Source organism: Engraulis encrasicolus, chromosome 10 (genome assembly GCF_034702125.1).
Source record: "Engraulis encrasicolus isolate BLACKSEA-1 chromosome 10, IST_EnEncr_1.0, whole genome shotgun sequence".
In the NCBI taxonomy this organism is placed as follows: domain Eukaryota; kingdom Metazoa; phylum Chordata; class Actinopteri; order Clupeiformes; family Engraulidae; genus Engraulis; species Engraulis encrasicolus.
This window is the reverse complement of record NC_085866.1, coordinates 43,222,551-43,246,138: the sequence shown is the minus strand read 5'-3', so window position 1 is coordinate 43,246,138 and position 23,588 is coordinate 43,222,551. Positions and strand designations below refer to the sequence as shown.

The 23,588-nt window shown below is 42.5% G+C and overlaps 1 protein-coding gene across 2 annotated transcripts; it reads right to left on the bottom strand.

Annotated features, from left to right (window-relative positions):
• Positions 1 to 248: 248 nt before the first annotated feature.
• Positions 249 to 22,573, bottom strand: LOC134457140 (zinc finger and BTB domain-containing protein 17-like). Of its 2 annotated transcripts, none has more exons than XM_063208965.1 (14): positions 20,109 to 22,573; positions 19,134 to 19,365; positions 18,759 to 18,944; positions 17,928 to 18,608; positions 17,707 to 17,790; positions 17,393 to 17,592; positions 12,648 to 12,790; positions 10,640 to 10,940; positions 8,948 to 9,035; positions 8,576 to 8,695; positions 2,224 to 2,510; positions 1,936 to 2,115; positions 1,365 to 1,790; positions 249 to 1,045 (listed from the first exon to the last, which is right to left on the bottom strand). In XM_063208965.1, the coding sequence occupies exons 2-14, from the start codon at positions 19,336 to 19,338 to the stop codon at positions 509 to 511; spliced, it is 3,438 nt and encodes a 1,145-aa protein (XP_063065035.1). In that variant the 5' UTR covers positions 19,339 to 19,365; positions 20,109 to 22,573; the 3' UTR covers positions 249 to 508. The 2 variants fall into 2 exon arrangements, with proteins under 2 accessions (XP_063065035.1, XP_063065034.1); XM_063208964.1 differs by having other exon boundaries at positions 20,271 to 22,573.
• Positions 22,574 to 23,588: the final 1,015 nt, after the last annotated feature.

Sequence of the window (23,588 nt, the reverse complement as noted above, 5' to 3'; positions counted from 1 at the left end):
ATTGATCTCCATAGGGGAATCAAAGTTAAGATTACATTTAATATATAATAATGTTTAATATTACTATATTAAAATACACTATATCAACACACAGCAGTTAAATTAATTACAGTAGAAAAGCATCTACCTAATGAGTCTTTAGACTTGACTGTTCAGCGATTAATGTCACATCTATCATAGACAGATTTTAGAGTGTTATAAACTAGGATGTTTGGGACACCAAATGAGGAGAGCGGGCAACACAGAGATGATTTATATGCACTTTTATTTGTCGTAGACTTATTTACAATGCTGAATATCTTACAGAAAAAAAAACAGACAAATAAGCAGCCCCTTCCTCTGACACAGGCAGCAGTCAGGAGGGAGAGGGGAGGATGGAGGGATGGGGAAGGAGGGAGGATGACGGTGTATGTATTAAAATGTCAGCCTAATGGAGCGTATGTATGTATGTATGTATGTATGTATGTATGTATGTATGTATGTATGCATGTATGTATGTATGTGAACATCACTGAGTGGTTGGTTCGGAGTGGTCGCTCAACCCAGCACACTTCCGTAGGTATTTTGAGGTGCTCATGTGTCCATAAGACGCCCACAGTTTCTCCAGCTTTGCCTGTTTAGAGCTGCCCTGCTTGCTTGTTAGCTGCCCGATGGCCTGCTGGTGGAGAAGGCGGACCTGCAGAGGCAGGAGACTGCTCTCTCTGTGTAGGACTCCAACCAGAAGATAAAGGTTTGGTTTATCTTTCACCTGGAAGTTAATGCGCCTGTGCCAACCCTCCACATCTTTTTTTGTACGGACGGTCCTCTGGAAGGTTGACCAGGCCGAGGGAGGATGGGCAGCATTCTTCACCCAGTTGTCCTCCAGGTAATCCAGGAGTTCTTCCAATGCCTTGGATCTGATGTTCACTGGGTAGCGCCGCCTGAGCTGCTCAAAGGTTGCCACTATGTGCTCGGCTGGGAGGTTGGGGAGGGCCATCAGCTCCTTCAGGTACTGCTTGACAGCTGGTTGTTTGACATAGGCTTCTCTCAGACCAACCCGCGTGATCTGAAAAACATAAAGCAGCACATATTTAGTTAGTATGTTTAGGTAGGTGTTTGGCAGCTAACATAAACACGCAAATGTAGTAAAAACAATGCTGTGGGGGGGCGCTGTGGCACAGCGCGCTAAGCCCCCCACATTTGGGCTTGCATGCCCACCCTCGGGGGCCCCAGTTCGAGTCCGGCGGGGGTCATTTCCTGATCCTCCCCTGTCTCTCTGCCCCATTCGCTTCCTGTCACCATCTTCAACTGTCCTGTCAAATAAAGGCATAAAAGCCCATAAAAATATATATTTTTTAAAAAACAATGCTGTGACCACATCTTACCTTTCGGTACACGGTTTGCGCCCAGTGAAACCAGCAACCGAAGATCTCGATGCCTGGGAACACCTCTGGCAATGCACTCCACACTGCTTTCTCAAAGTCCAAAACTGCTGCTTCCACCCGCGGGCTTCTGGGCAGCATGTCCCAGACGGCGTTGAATACGGCCGTGTAGTCCTCGGTTTTTCTTTTTGACATCATGACGTAGCAGAGTGGCACCTGCTTCATGGTGTCCCCCGAGTGGATAAAGCTGTGTATCGTAAACAGCTGATCGAAGGGGTCGCAAGCCGTCTTGAACGTCCCATCCATATACCATGTGAGGGCGTCCGAGAGTAGCATCAGCTGATGGTCGGTGGCAAAGATGAGGTGTCTACGCCCTTCAAGCTGGATGTCTCGCCTGAGGAAACCATTGGGGATGTGCTCCATATCCAACTGCAAGTACAGGGAAAGAATGTTGGTGTGAATGCAGTCAATTAGCTAAAGGGCAATTACATGGAAAGTATGGAAAAACATGAAAGTACAAGGCAGGACAGCATGACGACAACAGCAACATCAAAACATTGTAAAACTTTCTTACCTGAAATGCAAGATCATCTGGATGCTTTGGCCTTACTGTAGCTCTTGCCCGGCTCGCTGCACGAGACAGTGACTTAAAGGAAATGTCGGGCAGTGGCCCATCTTTATCAAGGAGCTGCAGGGCCTCCTCCGCCAACTGCCTGGCACCCTTAACGAAATCAGTCATTACAGCCCCCTTTACCTGTGAAGAAGAAATAAATTTACTATGTGGACAACCAATATCTGAATCCAATTTTTGGAAGTTGTACACAAGCTATCAGTAAAATATTATGCAAACATGAAGGCTCACCAAAGCTCTGGCTTTTGAAGTGGCCACCCTTTCTGGGTTGCTGGGGTGATTGTGGTCTGGGGTCCCACGTGTGTAGTATTCCCCGACCTGCTTCACTGTGGCACGACACTTCAACCGCTTTTTGCTGCACACCCAGGTAATGCAAACAGTGGTTTGTCTCTTCTTGGAGTAGGTGAAGCCTTGGCTGTCTGCAAGTAGGGTATCACCGCCTGATGTGGCTCCACCTGGAATCCGTTCGAACGTGATTGTGGAGTCTTCTGTGGGTAACTGTTCCAGTGACCCGGGCTCTGTAAAAGACATGTCAGCTTCAAAAATGTCCTCATGGTCTTCCATCTCTTCCTCAACTATGCTCGCTGCCTCGTCTTGTTCCTGACATATAATTTGAGGTTTGCACTTACTAAAATGGCATATTACATTGGTGTAAATTTGCAAATCCAGTATTGCAGGGGCTGGTGGCTCACTTAGGTGGCTGCTGTCTCACTACCCATCTCCTTCGTCTCACTTTACCCCATACCCACCTTTTTACAAAAATAGGTCTAACATGTCCCCTTGTCAGGCCAATCTTAAACCAGAATCAATATTGTCCCATGTGTTGGAGGTTCAAGAACATGCATGAAATGATTATTTTATGTGTTGGAGGTTCAAGAACATGCATAATATGATTATTCCTTGTCAGGTCAATCTTAAACCAGAATCAATATTGTCCCATGTGTTGGAGGTTCAAGAACATGCATGCAATGATTATTTTATGTGTTGGAGGTTCAAGAACATGCATGATATGATTATTTCCACCCGAATCTATTTTCTGTCATAAAGCAGTTGATTATGTTCACCAGGCGAAAAAGTTACATTTTTGTGCAAAAACCACATGTTTAGAACAGCATTAGGACCATCATGTTCTCCTGGCAAGGGTGGAATTGGAGGGGGTTAAATACTTTATGGTTAAATTATCATATATTGGTTCCAATCCTATGGGGAACGGTCATGTTGTCAAAGCAGTAGGCCTACTACACGTGAGGTTGTAAAATGGCATATAATTTGAGGTTTGCACTTACTAAAATGGCATATTACATTGGTGTAAATTTGTAAATTGGTGTAAAAATCGTTTCCATATGGAAGCTTTTGTTTTGGCCGCTTTCCGTTTCCGATAATTGTACCTGCTTTCCGTTTCCATTAACAATATATATATTTTTTACTATTATTTTTTTTATTGTACATTTTCGAGAAATACAAAACATACGAATTATTTTATTTTTTTTGTACATTTTCGAGAAATACAAAACATATAAATTTGAGACAGAAGACAATAATAGACAAAATAAGGTCAAATAAATTAAATAAATAATAATAGCACAAGACAAAAACAAAGAAAGAAAATGTTTTTTAAAAAAGAAAAAAGAAGAGGGGGCTATCTTACATTATATCGAAGCTGTCTTCAAGTGTATTAATGAGTTGGATACTCTTTTTAGTCTTTACATATTTAAGGGATCTAATGTACAAAGACAATTCATTCTTAAATGCCACCAGTACAGGAGTTGTTTTGACACATTTACATCTGTGGATGAAAAAATTCCATAAACAGATTATAACATTGAGTAAGAGCTCTATGTTCTTATCTTTGTGTAAATAAATACCCATATTTAATTATGTTCAAGTCAAAGAGAGGAATGTCTGGAAAGTATTCACACAGCCAGTCGTACGTATCACTCCAATAAGTATTACTATACAAGCATGTCAAAAATAAGTGATCCGTGGTTTCTACCGTTGCATCACAAAATATACAATTATTCAGTTCAATGTTAAATCTGTGTTTTAGGAGCTCCCAAGAGCAGTGTTTCCCAACCAGGGGTACGTGTACCACTAGGGGTACGTGAGCACACTGCAGGGGGTACTTAGAAAAATGAAAAAATGCATGGAGCATAGTCACATTGGGATATAGAGCATGAGTGAGGGGGTACTCATGGTATGACAAAAAGGCTTAGGGGGTACGCAAGACAAAAAAGGTTGGGAAACACTGCCCTAGAGGGGTAAATGTTATTATTTATTTTTTTAATGTAATTCTTTTGTCTTTGGAGGGATAGGTAGTTTTAGGGATAGAGTACGTAGCTTTTTAAGAGTAAGTGAGTCTGTATACTGGGGATTGTCTTTGCGTTAATGGTAAGGAAATAAGAGAGATGTGAATAGCCCAAGTATGACATTGTTAGGGATGTCTTTACTGTTAAAATCATCTTCATCAATTCTTAAAGTACTGGGAAGAACTGGGGTGGAAATTGCAGGTGCTGAGTTTTGGATCATTAAAAGGAAAGCAAGAGGGAAACATTTTAAGACCTTGTTGTATTGTTGCCGGTTGCATTGGAAATTGTATTTTACACAGAATTGTTCAAAAGAAAGGACATCCCCATGCTCATCCAGCAATTGCATTGTTGTCCATATGTCCCTCTCCAACCATTCATCAAAGCACAAAGATTTATTTCTGTGGAGGATATACCTACAGTTCCAAATGGGTGTGTTATGTGGTGTAAAGTTGTGTTTGTACAGAAGATTCCAATAAGACTTGAGAGTGAAAAGAGGATATTTTAACAGGCAACTTATTGGGAGTAAAATCACAGTGCAGGAGAAATTTGATACCGCCAAGCTTTTTAAATATTTCCCTAGGGATACAAAACCAGAAAAAACTATTGTAATTAGGAATGTTTTTAGCCATTAAGGAATGTTTTTAGCCATTTATTTTTTAGAGTACCATTAATGCATTCAAAATCTATCGCTTGTAAGCCACCATCTTCATAATTTCTTACCATTGATGCCTTTCTTAGGTAATGTTTTTTTCTTCTCCAGATATAGTCGAAATTTAATTTGTTGATGGATTTAATAATTTTATCAGGGAAGGGTAATGAACTGGCAGGGTAAACACAACGGGAAATACTCTCGAATTTAGTTACATATATGCGACCATAAAGTGATAGATCTCTATTTAGCCATCAATCTAATCTGGATTTGCATTCATTTAATTTGGTATGTATGTTTAAAGATTCACTTAGGTTCATGACTTTTGTTATATGTATTCCAAGATATTTAACTAAGGATTTTATGGGAATGCCATACACAGAAGAGTGGTGGGAGTTGTGTAAAGCTAAAAGTTCAAATTTTTTTAAGGTTAAGTTGTAACCCTGAGGCATTTGAGAACCCTTTAATGTACTCAATGGCCTTTGGGACTTGTTCGTGATCTTTTAGAAATAAAGTAGTGTCATCAGCTAGTTGACTTATTTGAAGTTTGGTATTGAAAATTGTCACATGCTCAATTTCTGAGTTTTTAATTAGGATAGAAAGCAATCTGCAGCAATTAAGAATAGATAAGGAGAGATGGGGCACCCTTGTTTTATACCTCTACTTGTGGTGAAACGGGGTGATGTACCTTTTGAGAGAGAGACAGAGCTGTTGGTGTCATGGTAGATGCATTTGATTATATCCCTGAAAATTGTTCCAAACCCACAGCACTCTAGAGCCTGAAAAATAAAATCATGTTCTAGAGTATCAAATGCTTTATAAAAGTCAAGGAAAAGAATAAAACCATCATCCTGTATATAATTGTTATATTCTAATAAATCTAATACCAGGCGTACATTGTTATGTATAGATCTGCCTCTCATAAACCCTGATTGTGTTTCACTTATTATTTGGGGGAGACCGTTTTTCAGTCTATTTGAGAAGATATGTGTTAGTAGTTTATAGTCATTGTTAAGGAGAGATATTGGTCACCAATTTTCGAGATTTGTTTCATCTTTACCAGGTTTGGGAATAAGAACTATTACACCTTGTTTCATTGTGTTAGGGAGTGACAAGTTGGTCATTATTTCATTTAAAGTCAGGAATAGAATGTCTTTGATGTCTTCCCAGAAATGTTTGTAAAAGTTTGCTGTGAGGCCGTCTTGTCCAGGTGAGCGATCTGGTGTTTAACATTGCATAACCTTATCTAATTCGTCATGAGATAGAGGTGCATCACAATTGAAATCCTCTGAAATAAGTGGGATGTGCTCTTTAATTGTGTCAAAAAAAGGTGTTAGCTGCCTCTGGTGAGAAGTGGCTTGAGTATGATGAGTTGTAAAAGGTGAACACCTCATTTGCAATAGTTTTGTGGTCAGAACATTCTGTGCCATTTATAATTAATGTTTCTAAGTTATTCTTCTCCTGTCTCACCTTTTCTATTCTACAGAAGTAGGCAGAATTTCTTTCACCTACCTCTATCCATTTGGCTCTTGATCTGATATAAACCCCTTTTGCTTTTTTGGTGTAGATGTTGCCTAATTTAGTTTGTAAGTTAAGTAGTTTTCTTTTGTCAGTGTCACACATAGTGGGCTTGTTACAGCATACATACATTTCCCTTAACAAATCATTTTCCCAAGGATCTATCAAATTGTGAAGATTACAAAAATTACACAGATGAGGATTATAGTGATGGTTAACAAACTTGGTTTACTTGGCAAAAAAGAAAGACAGCTTTTCTTTTGATAATGTCTCTGAGGCCCCTTGCATTAAAATAAATTAAATTAAAATCTTCTTTGATAGAAAACATAATGGAAAAACAACAAAAAGACACAATACAAATAAGGATGGGAAAATAGAACTCTGAACTTGAAGTAACTTCTGGGAGTAACAGGAATAAACCTTTCCTGTAGTAGGTAACTAGGCAAAATTAATCCCCTTTAGGTAATCAATTCAAGCATGTCCCTCTATACTTAACCACTTTAGATGGTTTCAATTGCAACCCCGTCGATGTAGCCTATCGCCCCCTTAAAGTAACCACGTTGACCAGCATCTCTTGCCACCTTGATCTGTGGCATAGGCGCCAAAGCTCGTCTCGGAAATGTTGCATGGTGAACTGTATGATGATGTTTCGATGTTTGTCATTCTTCTTTTGGCCCAGACGGTGCACGGAATCGATGACAAAGCTGATCTTCTCCGACCAGTGTGGGACAATCTGTGTGATGACAGACACAGAGTACTCGTTCCCGTGTGTCTTCGTCACCATTTTCCTTTAGCCCACGCAGTTTCAGGTTCCATCGACGCTTGTAGCGCGCCAACTCCAAAACCTTATCTCGGAGCTCGGCATTCTCTTTCTCCAGATTAGCCACTTTGTTTTGAACAGCAACATTTTCGGATTTGCATACTTCGATTTCTTTGGCATTAAATTCAACAGCTTTGGTCACCTCAGCTAAGTTTGAGGTGTTTTCTTTCAATTGCACGTTCATTTCTCGTAGCATAGCTGAGAGGTTGTTTATAGCAGCTAGTATTGTGGCATTGGTTACCTCGGAGTCTTTCAGGGTGGACTCGTGCAGTTTAATTTTCTTTGGATCATTTGATGGTTTAGTTGGAGTTTCGGGCAAAGGACGGCAGTTTTTCGCAGCCGAAGTCTCCATGTCCTCTTCCACAGGTGCCATGCTGTTGCAGTAATCGTGTGGGGCCAGAGCATCAGCAGTTGACTTGGTCTTCTCAGTGACGCTGTCCATGGTCAAGATTTGCGGTGAAATACAACTCAATACGTTCGAAAATCACTATTTTAGAGCTTAGTGACGAGAGGGACTTCATTTATAAAAAGTTTGGGGAATGAACCGCGAAGAGCACTGGATGAAGTGTGCACTCAGCTCGCCATCTTGCCGGAAGTCCTTCCGTTAACAATATTGCTAACTTGTACCGCAGAGCTAGCGATAACTCCGGACCATTTCTATAATTCCGGACCATTTCTGCGTGTAGAAAAGAGCGAACAACAACTACGGACTAGCAAAACAGTCCTATTACTGGCCAAGAACGTCCTGTTACTGGCATTACTGCCGCTTCGACTGGCATACTCCGCCGTCATCCGCTTCGTCTTATCCAGTCGTGTTATTCTTACCATTGGAGTGGTGTTAAGAAAAAAAAATATGTGTCAATACATAATATATGATATAAATGACACGAATACGTGAAATATAATCAGGGGGCAGTGTATATATATATATATGATAATATGTGAAATATAATCGGGTGGGATAGAACGTCTGAACTACCTGAGGCTACACGTCCGGGAATCAGTTGGGAGTGTCCATCTATTACCCGCCTGCACACACGGTTCGCTATCCCTCCGGGTTTTTATGTCAGTTTCGTCCACTTCTGATGCTATAAGCCATTCCCGTAATATGGCTGGTTTAGACAGTGGCAGTCGGTGAAAACTGTCGGGGTCCAGCTTTTCATTTTACTGCCGCAGCCGGTAAAAGAACCGCGGACCATGTTTAGCCTACCTAGCCACCAGTGTGTAGCGTTTTTGAGGTTGTTTATAGCGGGGAAACATCAGAAAATAATATTTACAAATTGTCTGTACCTTTGTGGAGGATGCGGACGTGTTTCCGCAGGGCGCCGGACTCAGCGAAGGCCCTCTGGCAATGCATACACACGTAGGGCTTCTCCCCGCTATGGACTCGCAGATGTCTCTTTAGGTTCCCTACACACACACACAGACAGACACACACACACACACACACAAGGTAATGACAAGTACTACTGACAATGCTATGCCTGTCAACACCACACCATTCAAAAACTGAATTGACGCGCTAAAACATCATTGGTACTGAACGTTAGGATACGAAATTATGCCATTAGCATCATGTGGGGAAAAAATCAAGCTGGGATTGACACCTGTGCGAATGGCAGCATCCTTGTACTGCTGTCTCTTTAGCTGAGTGTTCCTCACCTGAGGTGGCGAACTGCTTGCCACACTCCTTACACTGCAGTGGCCCGTCTGTGATGTGAATCTTCATATGCGCCTTCAGATTCGCGGTCTGTGTAACGTAAAGGCAGAGAAAAAAAATGACGTTCAGAAGTCTTAATCCTTCAACTCTTAATCATTAAAAAAAAAAAACACAGAGTTGACTTTATAGCCTTCATTTGACTTCGTGTAACCGGGTTTTTCCAGCACACTGACAAGACTGTGGCAGTCAGCCATGGTCTAATTTAGCTTGCCATTGGCAATCTCAACATGCACAGCTGTAATAACATAGAAACAGGCCTGATTCATGGCCTAATAAACCAATCCAATCCTTTGGCTTGCTTAATACATTCATATTGTGATCATTTTGAAACAGTCAAGAAGAGGGGGATGAGGACAAACCATCCATCAATGGATGAGAGCAAAGCTACTTAGGAAGTCCGATATGAATTGCTTACAGATGGCTTGACAATATGATTTAGCCATTGTCTTAAATTCTGTGGTGAAAAACTGTGCAAATATTATGCCACTAAATTGCATTGGGTTGTCCATCTCTATCCGGCCCACATTCCAAAGCTCTCTGTTGGGCTCTGTTTCTGCAAATTCACTGACTTGTGTCAGTGTGCATATTATTTCCCTGGAATGCTGGAATGTTCTCAGCACCATTCTGACATACAATCTCTAGTGTGTGTGTGTGTGTGTGTGTGTGTGTGTGTGTGTGTGTGTGTGTGTGTGTGTGTGTGTGTGTGTGTGTGCGTGTGCCATATCAATACAACTACACAACTTTAGCATTTCATCAACTATACCAAAAAAGAGTATTTCCCTTGGAGTAGATAACTGAGTCATAAATGTTTCTGCTGAAAATATAAGGTGTACTAGGAGCACATCCTCTGATGATGTACATGATATGAACTGATGTATACTATAGATAGTACGGTATGAGACTGTTCACCCTAACCACTGAGCTTTAACTGGTTGAACCTTTTGTAAAAGCACTATGCTGTGCCATCTCTCTTACATACCTGGTTGAATTTCTTGTTGTGAGTGCCATGTTGTCCCACCTCTTACCAGGTGGAACGTCTTGTCACACTGTATTTCTGTGGAACACTCTTACCTGGTTGAACCTGTGTGTGTTGTGTGTGTGTGTGTGTGTGTGTGTGTGTGTGTGTGTGTGTGTGTGTGTGTGTGTGTGTGTGTGTGTGTGTGTGTGTGTGTGTGTGTGTGTGTGTGAGAGAGGGAGAGAGATGCCTTGGCAAAATGTATGCAACAGTGAGCTATATATGATTATTTTATGTGTAAATATGTGTGCTATGTCTTAGGGGCAATGTCTTTATTTATGCGTGTATGCTACTTGACACTTTAATTTCCCCCTGGGATCAATAAACGATACTCTACTCTACTCTACTCTACCTAACTTATGCTGAACAACCCCCTTTTCCTTGTTGAACCTCCTCACAGTGCTATCTTCTGCCATCTCTCTTACCAAGTGGAACCCCTTGTTACAGAGCTATGCTGTGCCATCCCTCATACCAGGTGGAACCTCTTGTTGTCAGTGCCATTGCTGTGCCATCCTTCTTACCAGGTGGAACCTCATCACAGAGCTATGCTGTGCCATCCCTCATACCAGGGGGAATCTCTTGTTGTCAGTGCCATCGCTGTGCCACCTCTCTTACATACCTGGTTGAACCTCTTGTCGCAGTGCGGGCACTTGTGTCCCTTGTCGATGTCGTGTGTCTCCAGGTGCCGCATCTTGCTGGTGTGGTCAGAGAAGGCTCGGTCGCAGTAGTCGCACTGGTAGGGTTTCTTGCCGCTGTGCGCCAGCTGGTGCTTCTTGAGGCCGCCAGAACTGGTGAAGAGCTTGCCGCAGTCCTCGCAGCAGTAGCGCGCCTCGCCCGTGTGCCGCTTGCGGTGCAGGTTGAGCAGGCTGATCTGCCGGTAGCTCTTGCCACACGTGGAGCAGCAGTACGGCTTCAGTGGGCTGCGTGGAGACGTCATAAACAGAACATCAATAACAGTAACATTTTACACAGGGTTCCCGCTCCAATTCAGATGTAAAATTCCCTGATCTTCTAAGACTTTCCAGACCCAAAAAAACAGATTTTCCATGACTACTTCCGTAAAAAGAAATAAGTGTGAAAACTGAACATTATCTTCACCCCTAGAGCCGACGGAGAGCCACTGCCAGACTTAAGTGGACTCATTGGTCATTGCATTCTAGAATGTCGCAAATTACATCGCAAAACCAAACTTTTAGGAAATTCCATGACCCTTGGGAACCCTGTTTACATTACTGTCAACTGCACTAGCCTCTTTGTGGAGATGGGTCCGGGAGCAGGCCCGTCCACTCTTGGCTGAAAAGACTCAACTACATCATGACCACATTGCTATGACATGGCCCTGGGCCCTAAGTAAGAGGTTAAGACTTACTCATTACAACCTCTGATGACAATAAGGTTACAACATAGGCTCTGCACAAAGGGGTTAAGCACGCACTATTATCCAAAGTTACAATGAGGACATGCATAACAATCTATGAAAACAGTGTAGTGCACATTTTGGATAACACAGTAGTACAATTTAGTTAAATATGTGGCCTTTTTAAAATAAAAACATAATTTCACTTCATCAGGTTGTAAGTCAAAACACATTTGAGGTATACAGTGTTTCTTTTGGCTTGCTTTTTGCTCGAAAGAGATGGCTCGTTTGAGATGCTCTTTGGCTAGGATAATCCAAACAATAAACCAGAACCATAGAGGTAGAAAATAACACTAGAGAGGACACAGCAATTTGCGACAGCACTGGGAAATGGCAGCTGGAGCTTCCCAACTTCCGTAGGTAGTGTAGGTACTTTCAGGCAATGCCAGTCAATGGAGAACACGCCCACCCCTGTCAAGAAATTAACTAAAACTGTGTAAATATAAAGTAACACTTTAATCAAAGACCAGATTTGAAATGTCAGGCTAAATATCTACTGAAATCATACGAGTCGATAAAATACATTTAAAAATCAAATAATATGTTTTATGAACACAGTTAGCAACACACTTCAACTATTGTCCTTGTATAGTGTGTTGATGGACATTTTCACATGATTAAGCCATTTTTGACAGAGGTGAGCCTCGTTCTCCGTTAATTTCCATTTCTCTGATCTATCTACAGATAATGGCCGCTACAGATTGCCGTAAAAGGGGGGCGGGTCCTCTCTAGTGTTATTTTCTACCTCTATGACCAGAACAATCTCCAAAGAGTCCTCAGTTTGGAAAAGGTTAGAGCCTTGTTATAGCATTAGAGAATTGTTGAAGCATTGTTATGGCTTAGTCACCTTAACCAAAAGCGACGTGAAAACGTTTTTAAAGGTTAAATTGACCAAACTACTTTGTACAACACGCGACCATAATGCCACATCCATACAATAAAGGCTCTTTAAAATTCCACATTTCAGTACAAAGTGCCCTATGTGGCATGTGTACAACCTTCCTGCTATAACATTTATAACTCTTTCAAACAGAGTGCCTTGAAGTTCTTTCTGGTCTTTTCTGGCATCTCTTTACCATAGCACCATTTGTCACGACGCATGCTGCGCAAATCTGCTGCACAACGCACAGCACAATCACAAAGCATAATCCAGTATGCGCCATCACAAATGTGCCCATTGAGACGAAACAGCAATCATGCTTTTCCTGACCTGTGTGTTTTCTCGTGTGCTTTGCAGGCGGCACGGTCGGAGAAGGCTTTGTGGCAGTCCTTGCAGCTGAAGGGTTTCTCCCCAGTGTGAATGCGGATGTGCCTCTTGAAGCTGCCCGTGTGAGTAAAGTTCTTCCCACAGTCCTACAAAGACATTGGCAAAAAGCATGGATCAAAATATCATGGGAGAATGTATGTGGGTGGGAGACGTGACACCTTTTTTCGTAACATTGGTTAAAAACCTACAAAACTGTTATTTTTCCTTTAAAAAACAGATGTCAATGAAAGAAGATATGGTACATTATGTTTCATATTAGTCTTAGATGAGAAGAAACATTTTTGTGAAGATTTATATAAAGGTTTATATGTCAAATATCCTGCGGTGTGACTGTAACATTAATGAAACCTGGAATGTAATATATATATATATAAATTAACCAACAACATTTTGAATAATGTATGAAGCATTTGGCATGGTGGCATAAATATTAACTTTATATTAAGATATGAGATATGTGAGTGTGGAAAAAACTCAAGACAGTAATATTAACTACAAGTTCAATTTCGTAACACAAATTGCGTCCTGTGGGGTGACATGTATGTCAATGTTTGTGAATGGGCAGCTGCAAGGCCAACTACAAGGGTCTTAGTGCTGTGGAAGTTTAAGGGGACTCTTAACCGCTTAATATGTCTTCATATTGCAATCTTTCTGTCACACAATGCTTAGGTTTATTTTATGGTGTCCTGTGGTGTGACTGCTCTTATGGAAGGAAAAAAAGTTTTTTATAAATGAAAACACATATTAAGATGAAACACAAAATCATTATCAAGTTAGCATGAGCTCAGATGTCAGTCATGTATACAAAAGGATTAAAATTGCCATAATGCTCTGAATTCCCTATGGTGTGACTCCATTTTCCTGCGGTGTGACATGCCTATGCAATGTGTTGATGCAGGACACATTTTCCCAAAAATGGCAAAAATAAGGTGAAATTCCACAGACCACTAATTGCTTCATTTTTTTCTATTTTATTCCAATTTTTATCCATCATTTATTTCAGGAATTTGAAAAACTTTTTTTTTTTTTGCGTTACGCCTTTAAACGTCAACCACCCATGAATGAAGTAACAGAGTGAATACTTTACTTATGGTTAGCAAAGAAAAACTTTAGGGGCAGCATACAGGTTGCCTGATTTTCATAGACTTCAGATCACGTACCGCGATTCTGGTCTGACTAGGACTATAACGGTTAGTGTTTCCAAATGGCCTGGTTAACCCGCATCCCTCAGCTTGCTGCTGGTTGAGGGCTGTGCCAAAGTTTAAACCAAACATTTCTTAGTCCCAATAGAACGTCTCTGCTTAAACTACGTCACTGCCTTGAACACGCCTCTACCCAGGATGGTTGGAAATGCTCAGTTGATTGGTTCCAGACAAAGTGGGTGGAGATCCCGCTGTAGCGGGATCAGATTCTACTTGAACAAGCTCCTGGCCCTACTGTGTGTAGCTGAACTGAAGGCGTTGCGTGAAGGCGTTGCGTCACCAGTAGGGCGGAACCCGGCTAGCATACAGTTACATCATCACAAATTTACACACGCACCACAGGCGATTGCCCTATAGGCCTTAAAGGGGTCCTATTATGCTTTTTCATGTCCACTACCCATTTATTGGGTTACACAGCATCTGTTGTATGTAAAAGCTTGGTGAAAGCTGCATTTCACAAATTGGCCTCTTGGGGGAGAATTTCTCTGCCGCAGGAACGCTATTTCTCAACTGTCAGAGAACGCGTGGTTGGGTTTTCAACATTCTATAGCTTTTGTTTCCGGTACGGGTCTACGTCATGCTGTACCTAACATTGCTGCTTATGGGATGGAGTGTTGACGATGTCACAGACCATTTATTAATTGCAGAGACCTAATGCGCATTTGTTCATCGCAGCCACATAGCCTAGGCCTATCTGAATTTGACAGTATTGTGATGAGATGTATCCTATTTGTGAATACACCACTCAGTGTACAAAATAGTGTACAAGAATAGTGTAGCCTACAATGATAGTGTAGGATTTCGCCATCCACAAGTTTATTCCATTACGCATGTTTTTTTTTTTCACTTCATAAATCGGCTCCGTCAATAGGCTACAGCATCGGTCTAGACTGGAGGCTACACTCACCTGTGGCCCAAGTTATATATTTTTGTTTCATTGTGATATTAAAGCTGCATTTTACATTGATAAAATACCGGTTGGTAGGCCTATGGCTAACGGGTCAGAAACAGTTGAATGAGGAAGGTCGAAAACAGGCAGAACGCGTTAACGCAGTTGCGCACTGAGAATCCAAAACACTTCCAAGTGGGTGAAAGACTCGAGTCTCTCCTTTCTCTCTCTATTCGCTTCAGGGCCGTTTTGCATATGCTGTTGGCAAGACTAACTTTTGTTTGGTAAGATGTGAAAACCCTACACTTGTATTGCCGCTTGAAGCATAACATTAATTAGAAGACGTGCGCTGATGTTATCCAAATAGGTATCACGACATGACCAGCAGCCGTTTGCATCAGCAATGTTGGCAAGGATTAGCCAGTTAGTATAGGCTATGCGTAGGCTACAATTCAGTAATTAAAATGCAACGCAGTTTTGTTCATCATATCTGCAAGAGCAACGTGGATATTGGCTTGACGTCGTTTAAAACTGGTCGAGTCGTCGGGCGGCATGCCAAAAATAATGAAACTGAAACGGATAGGGCCTATTGTTATATAAAAAAAATCATGTCCTGTCGATAAATGCGAACAAAAAAACAACGAAACCGAGACTAGGCCTAGGCGTTATTATAAGACCCAGTATGAAACCAATCCATCGAGGACTGCCCATTGCGCTTCCAATCCAGTGGGCACATCATTTCTGCCGGGGACTAAATAGAAATGCAGTTACTAAAATCAAACCATGCACCTGAAAATACCTTGAAATGTATTTTTATGAAGCATAGCCTATCACCATTGTGCATTATGCCTACAGACAACGAGCAAACAGGAACTCATTTTTAAAAGCCAACAACGCGTGCGCTCAGTAGCCTATTCAGTCTGGCTTGCAAATAGACCACAGGACGAATTTGAACACGGAGTTCATATCACAAATAGGGTGTCACGATATCACTGACAGACGTTGAATTGATAGGTTTGAGTCCGACAAGTCGTGCCCTTGTCTTACTGGGCGCACTCTTTCAATTTCGGACTGCGTCTTTGACAGCCAGATGGGGGCTGCCGCGGGAGCGAAGAAAATGTCCACAACTTCGCTGAATAAATAGGCCTATCCTTTGAACTGTGTACAGCAATTGCAGATGATTAGCTTATTGGATAGCCTATTTTGCGAAGGTTAACTTGTCATTAACAAGGGAATGTGATCTGATTTCAATCAATTCTTTGTGTCTTCAAATTTCCACCTGTCAACAGCAGATCTAGACTTCTCCCACCTAGACCAGCGCGACACTTGTCTGTTTGCGAGCAGTAAACTTGGCTGATAACTTCAACTTTAGGGCTACAGTATGCAAGCTAGACAGCGGGTTAACCAATCAGGCCCCTACTGTTGCGTTAATAATGTTTGAGATAAAGATTCTTCAGCGCAGGATATCAGAAATAAACAAGACAGCGCAGATGGCTATTAGTTTTTTTTTTGTTTTTTTTTGTTTTTTTTAATATGGTCACAATCGCGTTATTACGCATCATATGCAATATGCGTATTATTTCATGAAACCTCAAATCGGAAGCAATAGCCTGTACCCAGCACTTTCAACCCTTTCTCAGATTAATGGCAGCCTAATTGTCCCAAGCGATTTTGAAATCAAACTGAAGCCCATGCACGGAAGACTCGCATTGGATAGGGACTGGGTTTCAGCAAATGACACAGCAAGGTGCAGAAATAACAACGTGGGACTTATGATGCGTCCTTTTTAGATTAATTGTGGACATTGGGTGAACTATTTGGCTGTCAACTTTAGACATAGGCTACAGGGTTGGATTCCAGGTCAAAAACAGCTGTGCTGCTGACGTAATATTAGAAATAGAATGCTTGATGAAACGCTCCATGCTGCGTCGAGATTTCAGAATGTTGAAGGGTCTAACATTCTGCACTTCCACGCGTTTCAAACAGGCGGCGTAGGGTGCATGTACACAATGATAAAAAATAATGGACATGAAAACAAGTGATCATTCAAAATTAACTCCACTAACCACAGTAAAGCAAAATATTAACAATGAAAGTTATTCTAAATAGCATAATAGGGCACCTTTAAGGGTTGGCCTCGGCTGACCAGGAGGCTGAGTTATCCCTATGGTGATTGGAGGAATATGAATATGATTGACAGGAGAGTCAAACGTCACAAATGCCAGTCAGAAATCGCCACTGACACGCACATACATACTTGGAATCTACATACTATATACTGTAGATTTTATAATATGAGTACACTTAGTAGTAAACAGTATTATAGTAATGGCACACTTCTTTGCATTCCATATTGAAGTCCAGTGGGCAGGATTACTGTAGTGATCTTGGCATTTCTTTATGCAACATATGCCAATTAGCAGAGTTCGGCAGAGGAATGATAGGAAACCTCCCTCCCGAAGCCTTATACGGTATTGGTAGTGCTGAGCTATCGTTCGGACCTTTAGCTCAGTACTGTGACTCATGCCGAACTAGAGTGTTGACTAGAAGGTTACGGGTTCGAGCCCCGAGTGGTGGACTTTGAAGGTCACACTTACAGTGCATTTGTGGGTGACTCGCGACGCCCTCCTCTTTCCTCCGCTGTCGTCTTCTCCTTCATCCTCATCTTCATCTTCCTTCCCCTTCCTCCCCCTCCTCCGCTTCCGTGCCATCTTCCTCTCCTTCCTCCTCTTCTTTGCTGGAGCATCGCTGCTCTTAGTGGCGGTGTCTGCCTCTTCTTGCTCTTCACCCTCGTCACCTGTAAGAGATGTAACGGTACATTATCAAGTTAGTAGACTGTGCTTGTCACAACAGCAGTGGAGTAGACAAGGGTTGTGTATGTGTGTGTCTATGCGTGTGTGCGTGTGCATACCTGATCCAAGCAAGCGCTTCGATGCAATCCTCTTCCTACGAGTACTCATGTAGGATTTAGCTGCTGAAGACTTGTACTGGAATTCTGAAATATAATAATAGTAGTAGTGTTATAAACATCAGATATTCTCAGGAAGCCCTCACAAAAAATACAGTCATTTCTGCAGGGAAAAAAACACAGGCGCTACAGTGAAAATGATTGGAGACACATGGCAAACTCACTAGGTTTTTTTGATGGCCCCTCCTCTTCCTCCTCTGCGTCAGCCTTCTTCTTGGGGGTGGCTGCGGCCTTCCGGCCTCGGGTGTATGATGGGGCTTTGGGCATCCGAGAGGCCCGCACCACAGCGGCCTTCGCTGGTGCTGATGTGTTGCCTTCTGAAATGGCATTCGCCGCTTGCTCGTCCTCTGTAGCAGCGTCTGAGGATGGAGGTTGTGCTTCACAGGCCTCAGTCACTGAGGTAGCGCTGGTGTCCTGCTGCTCCTTCTCTTTTGTCGTTGCGTCTGGTGGTGATGTGTTGCCTTCTGAAATGGCATTCGCCGCTTGCTCGTCCTCTGTAGCAGCGTCAGAGGATGGAGGTTGTTTTTTTGATGGCCCCTCCTCTTCCTCCTCGGCGTCAGCCTTCTTCTTGGGGGTGGCTGCGGCCTTCCGGCCTCGGGTGTATGACGGGGCTTTGGGCATCCGAGAGGCCCGCACCACAGCGGCCTTCGCTGGTGCTGATGTGTTGCCTTCTGAAATGGCATTCGCCGCTTGCTCGTCCTCTGTAGCAGCGTCCGAGGATGGAGGTTGTGCTTCACAGGCCTCAGTCACTGAGGTAGCGCTGGTGTCCTGCTGCTCCTCCTCTTGTGTCGTTGCGTCTGGTTTGTGTGGCGCCGATGGCTCCTCGTCGGCTGTCTCTGTTTTCACTGTGGATGTAAGAGGTTTGTAGTAAGCAAAGGCAGAAACACCCGTGCAAATATTCACCCACAGCCCTTCAAAACACAATTTAAACGGTCTGATATCATATCGTGGTAATTGAATTTTACAGTGATGGTTGTACTTTGGGCTATACTTACGAATAGTGGAGTCCTGTGCAGAAGTGTCAGTCGTCGTGGTGGGGACTGCCAGAGTCTGATAGGCTGAGCAGGCATTGACAATCTCCTGCATCTGAAGGACTGTCGCCACAGCCAATACATCTTCCACATTCTGAGAACTCAAGCTCAGTTTGGCCGTGTACATGAATTCAAGGACTTGGCCCAAACCTTGAAACATAGAAGGGATATGTTAAGCCTTTCAGATCTTGCACATAGAGTAACAAACTCAGTTGTTGTTGTTGTTGTTGTTTTTAATAGAAACGAAAAAAAAGGAAAGGGAAAAAAAGAAAGGTGTGCATGTCTGATCCAGGAAAGTTGGTAGAAATAGTAGTAGGTCTAGCCCTACTGTGTATGTACCTGCGGCATAACTGATGTCAAGATGCACGACATCTTTCTCGTCCAAGAAAATGTTGCGGAAGTAAGCACTGCAAGCTGCTAGCACAGATTTGTGGGCTTTGAAGTCAATCCCATCCACCACAAAGGAGCAGTCACACAACAGTCCCAGCTGACGCTGATGATTCAACTGTTCCAAGACCTTCCCACTGTGCCAAGGGAAATCCATTTTTGATAGGCAACGTTTGAGAGGGGCCTACAAGAATAATAATGAAATGGGGAAAATATCATCAATGCTTTTAAGTAAACGCTTAGAAGTAACAATAAAGCTTACTAGGACTAATGTATGGGGGGGAGGGGTTTGGGGGGGGGGGGGGGGGTCCCACCCCACACAAGATAAAAAAAAGAGTACACATTTATTATCATGTATTAGGTAGGTGATAGTAAGACAGGACATTGGAAGACCACAAGGGTAAGCTACTGAGATTGCATAGGGAGGCCAGTTGTAACTTTGGATTTTGATTCTGCCCATGTTATCATTACGTCATAGTAAACCAACAGTAGGCCTAGTACTTGTCTACCCAGAATGTGTATGTGCCAATGGTAGGTGGTCGGACACTCCCAACTGAGATCATTCCCGGACGTGTAGCCCCAGGTGGTTCAGACGTTCTATCCCACCCGATTATATTTCACGTATTATCATTTATATAAAATGCCCCCTGATTATATTTCAAGGTATTCGTGTCATTTACATCATATATTATGTATTGACACACGTATTTTTTCTTAACACCACTCCAGTGGTAAGAATAACACGACTGGAAAAGGCGAAGCGGATGACGGCGGAGTATGCCAGTCGAAGCGGCAGTAATGCCAGTAACAGGACGTTCTTGGCCAGTAATAGGACTGTTTTGCTAGTCCGTAGTTGTTGTTGTTGTTGGGGTTAGGGTTAGGCACTAATTATATGTGAAATACACTTGTACGTAACAAAAAACTAACATCAAAAAGATAACTAGCTCCGTTATATGGCGGTGGGCTCGATAGTCTGGCTACTGGGAGAGTGTGCCGACACCGGGGATCGTCCCGCGTTGGGAGTGTCCAAGAGACGTCCTTCTCCACTCCACAGCGTCCACCACAGCTTCAGAAATACTGTGTGCTTACCTCTAGGACCCGCTTTACTTTCCAAGATTAATATTCGCGGGGGTACAGCTTTAGGTGATATTCTTCAGCCATGTATCAACCCAATGTAAGTAGGCTGCTGGATGTGAGTGCCCGGATATCCGCCCGAGTATTTACGTCAATTTTACCTCAGCTACTCGATTTCGGTCGTGTATTTACGACAGTGTTACATCCCAATATGTGACCTTGCTTCCTCCACTTGTGCTTGTCTCCCGCCTCTTGGCCACTCCTCCGTGGAGAAAACGATAAAGTTTCCCAGCTGTCAGACTCGCCACGACAAATTTTGATGGACTGTTTTTCATTCACCGTCCCAATTGCAAATGAGAAAAAGACTTTACAATTGAGCTTTTGCAAGATATTGAAATATAATGCTGTTGTCAGTGATGTCATCATGACGAGAAACAAGTGGAGGAGGCAAGTGGAGGAGGCAAGGTCGCATATTAATGTCGCCTTCACGGGCTCGGGACCTCTCGAGACAGCTGACGACACTGCTCACGTGACAGCCAAGTTCTGGACTTTGGCACATGAACGCCACCACAGACATCATATATGAAGACTAGATGCGTCGTCCGCGTTCCCGTCATGCAAGCCGAACGTCCGCGCATGGCGGCCATGTTAAAGCAGCCTTCTGGCTCAACCAGTTGCAGTGAGTTTTGGGTGTTGTATACTCTTCAGATGGCCATAATTCCCTCAAATTTATATCGATTTTCGAAAGGGTTGTTTTTTTATACAGTATAAAAAATTCCAAACGAAAGTATATGTTGATACTGCATAGTGATGAATATTCACAATATTATTATATTATATTACATTATATTATTATGTGCATAGGTCTAAAATCATGTATAATATAGTTCAGTAGGCTTATTCATGTAATTAAATAGATCCCATAAACAAATGCACAACGTAATATTTTATATTTTCAGTAAAATAACAAATAAACGTTCACTTGTAGTATATGCTTTGGTTTCGACAGCTCCACCTTGTGTTCAAAATGAGTCGTGACGCTAAAGCCATCCAGATAGAATGAACCTGTTGCGCTGTACATCTCTCTTCCAGTACGTCATCTCTGTCGTCTTTAATTTGGTGCAATGAATATATCCATGCCGTCAACGTAATGCACAGCAATGGTTAAAATGTGTATTTGCTGTAGGTCTATCTAAATGTTTGGACAAATAGGTTAAGTGGGAAGCATAGGTCTATTACTCTCCTGGGCGTTTTACCCCAGTCTACACTGAAGTTTTAAGGAGCCCTACCATTTATAAACACGTGTCAATATTTCAGCGAAGCAACAGAATACATTTTTAAGTATCCCAACGTTTCAACTCTTCAGTTTACTTCAGGTGTAACGGAGGGTCTGTGGAGAGTTTAGGCTGCTCTAATATGGCCGACCTGTGCGGACGTGCTTGAAATACGCGATGACGTATCTAGTCTTCATATATGATGTCTGTGAACGCCACTGATCCCGGAACAATCGGAAATCATGCGTGTTTTGTTTTGGTTCTCTTTTCTTTTTTTTCACCTCCACTTGAGCCTCCACACCCACGACATATCATTTTAGCTGAAGTAAGCCAAATTAAACAGTCAGAGACCAGCATTGCTGTCATATATGCATCTGCAATTGAATGACATCAACTGGTGTTGTTGATAGTGATTACAAGACGATATTTTAGCTTTTATGATACTGTTTACATGTCAGTTGCATGCATGGGCGCCATGTTGATGATGCGTGTGTCGTCACACAAAACACAAGCTCGGGAACTCGTTGTTCTATACTTCCGCCAGAGATCAACCTCGATAATTATCGATCTGACATTGCGTCACCAAATGTTCACTCCCACTTTCCCGAGGTTTTAGGTCGGCTTTCTGGGGATTCTCGACTTTTTGAACGAGGTATAAAACGCAGACTGAAGATGGAAGGGAGATAGGTGCCCTCAGTAAAGAGCCCACGCACATCGCCGATTCAGCGACACCAGATAGGTCCTTGATCTCCCAATCAAAAGTGGCCCGTGACCAATAATAATGTAAAAATGAAATCATAACTAAATACAAATAACTTAATACTTATACAAGCCAGTGTACGATGTACCCGATCGAGTTATTCGGTGATCGATCTAGACGTTCAGGCTCGATGCGCCGCCATCTTCGGCTCTCTGATCGATTGATAGTGGCCGGGCGGAAAGGTTTCAAATGCGCATGCACAATCCTGTTCTGACATGTTTAGGCATAACCACACGGTGGCGCTTTTGAGTTACCCTTTTCAAGGCCAACATGAGTATTCCTAACCCTCACTTATAATAGGCTATACCTTTGAAATGAAATCCAAACCCTCATGAAATTTCATGTCAGATTAGAGGTGCTTTGCCCACAATCATATAAGATGCATTATTACATGAAAAGCTATGAATTGCCAAGCTGTGAAAGTACAATTTTTGCACGACTTACCGGTGCCTAGGAAAATTGCACTGGTGCCTCAGTCAGCCAATTGATGATTGCTTGATTGGTTTTCTTAGGCTATTTGCTTGCACCAAAACGTGCTAATTTTGTGATATCCAAGTCTCTCTGAACAAGAGAATACATGCAGACGATTTCCATAGGTTAGGCACAGAGATAATTGGGCCGACTGACTGCTGTTTGCTGGCCATTATTTCTGGTTGAAAAATATTGGAAATGGGAAAGACATATAGGCCAGGCCTACTGTGTAGCCTATGTGGTGCGGCTGTGGCCTATGGTTAGGGAGATGGACTTGAGGTGCAAATCATACCCTTGCTGCTCCCTACTATGGCTGAAGTGCCCTCGAGCAAGGCACCTAACCCCACACTGCTCCATGGACTGTAACCAATACCCTGTAAATAACTGTAAGTTGCTTTGGATAAAAGCACAGCTAAGTTTTATGTAATCTGTAATAGGCCTACTTAAACCACACAAGCATCCAGCAGGAAGATTCTGCAGTCATTGATTCTGATTTAAACATCCTTGTCTTTTGTCTCTGCTGTGTGCATCGGCCTATAGGCCTACTGTGTATAACAGCTTAATTGAAAGAGGGCTTGGAAAATTGACCCAAGAGTAAATTGCAGACTAAATGAGCAGATATTTAAAGCCATTTGATCATCAGGGCTCATCTGTGAGTGGAAACCGCTAAAACGCAAGCATGTGTAGCGGAGCACCCCCGGTTTCCATCTCTTTGAGTGGGCCCTTAAATGTCTCGTTCCAAGTTCATCCTGTGATATTAGCGTGCATCATTATCAGTCATTTAGTATCTCCTATGAAGCCTAAGCCCAAAAGGGATTCCTATAGAAT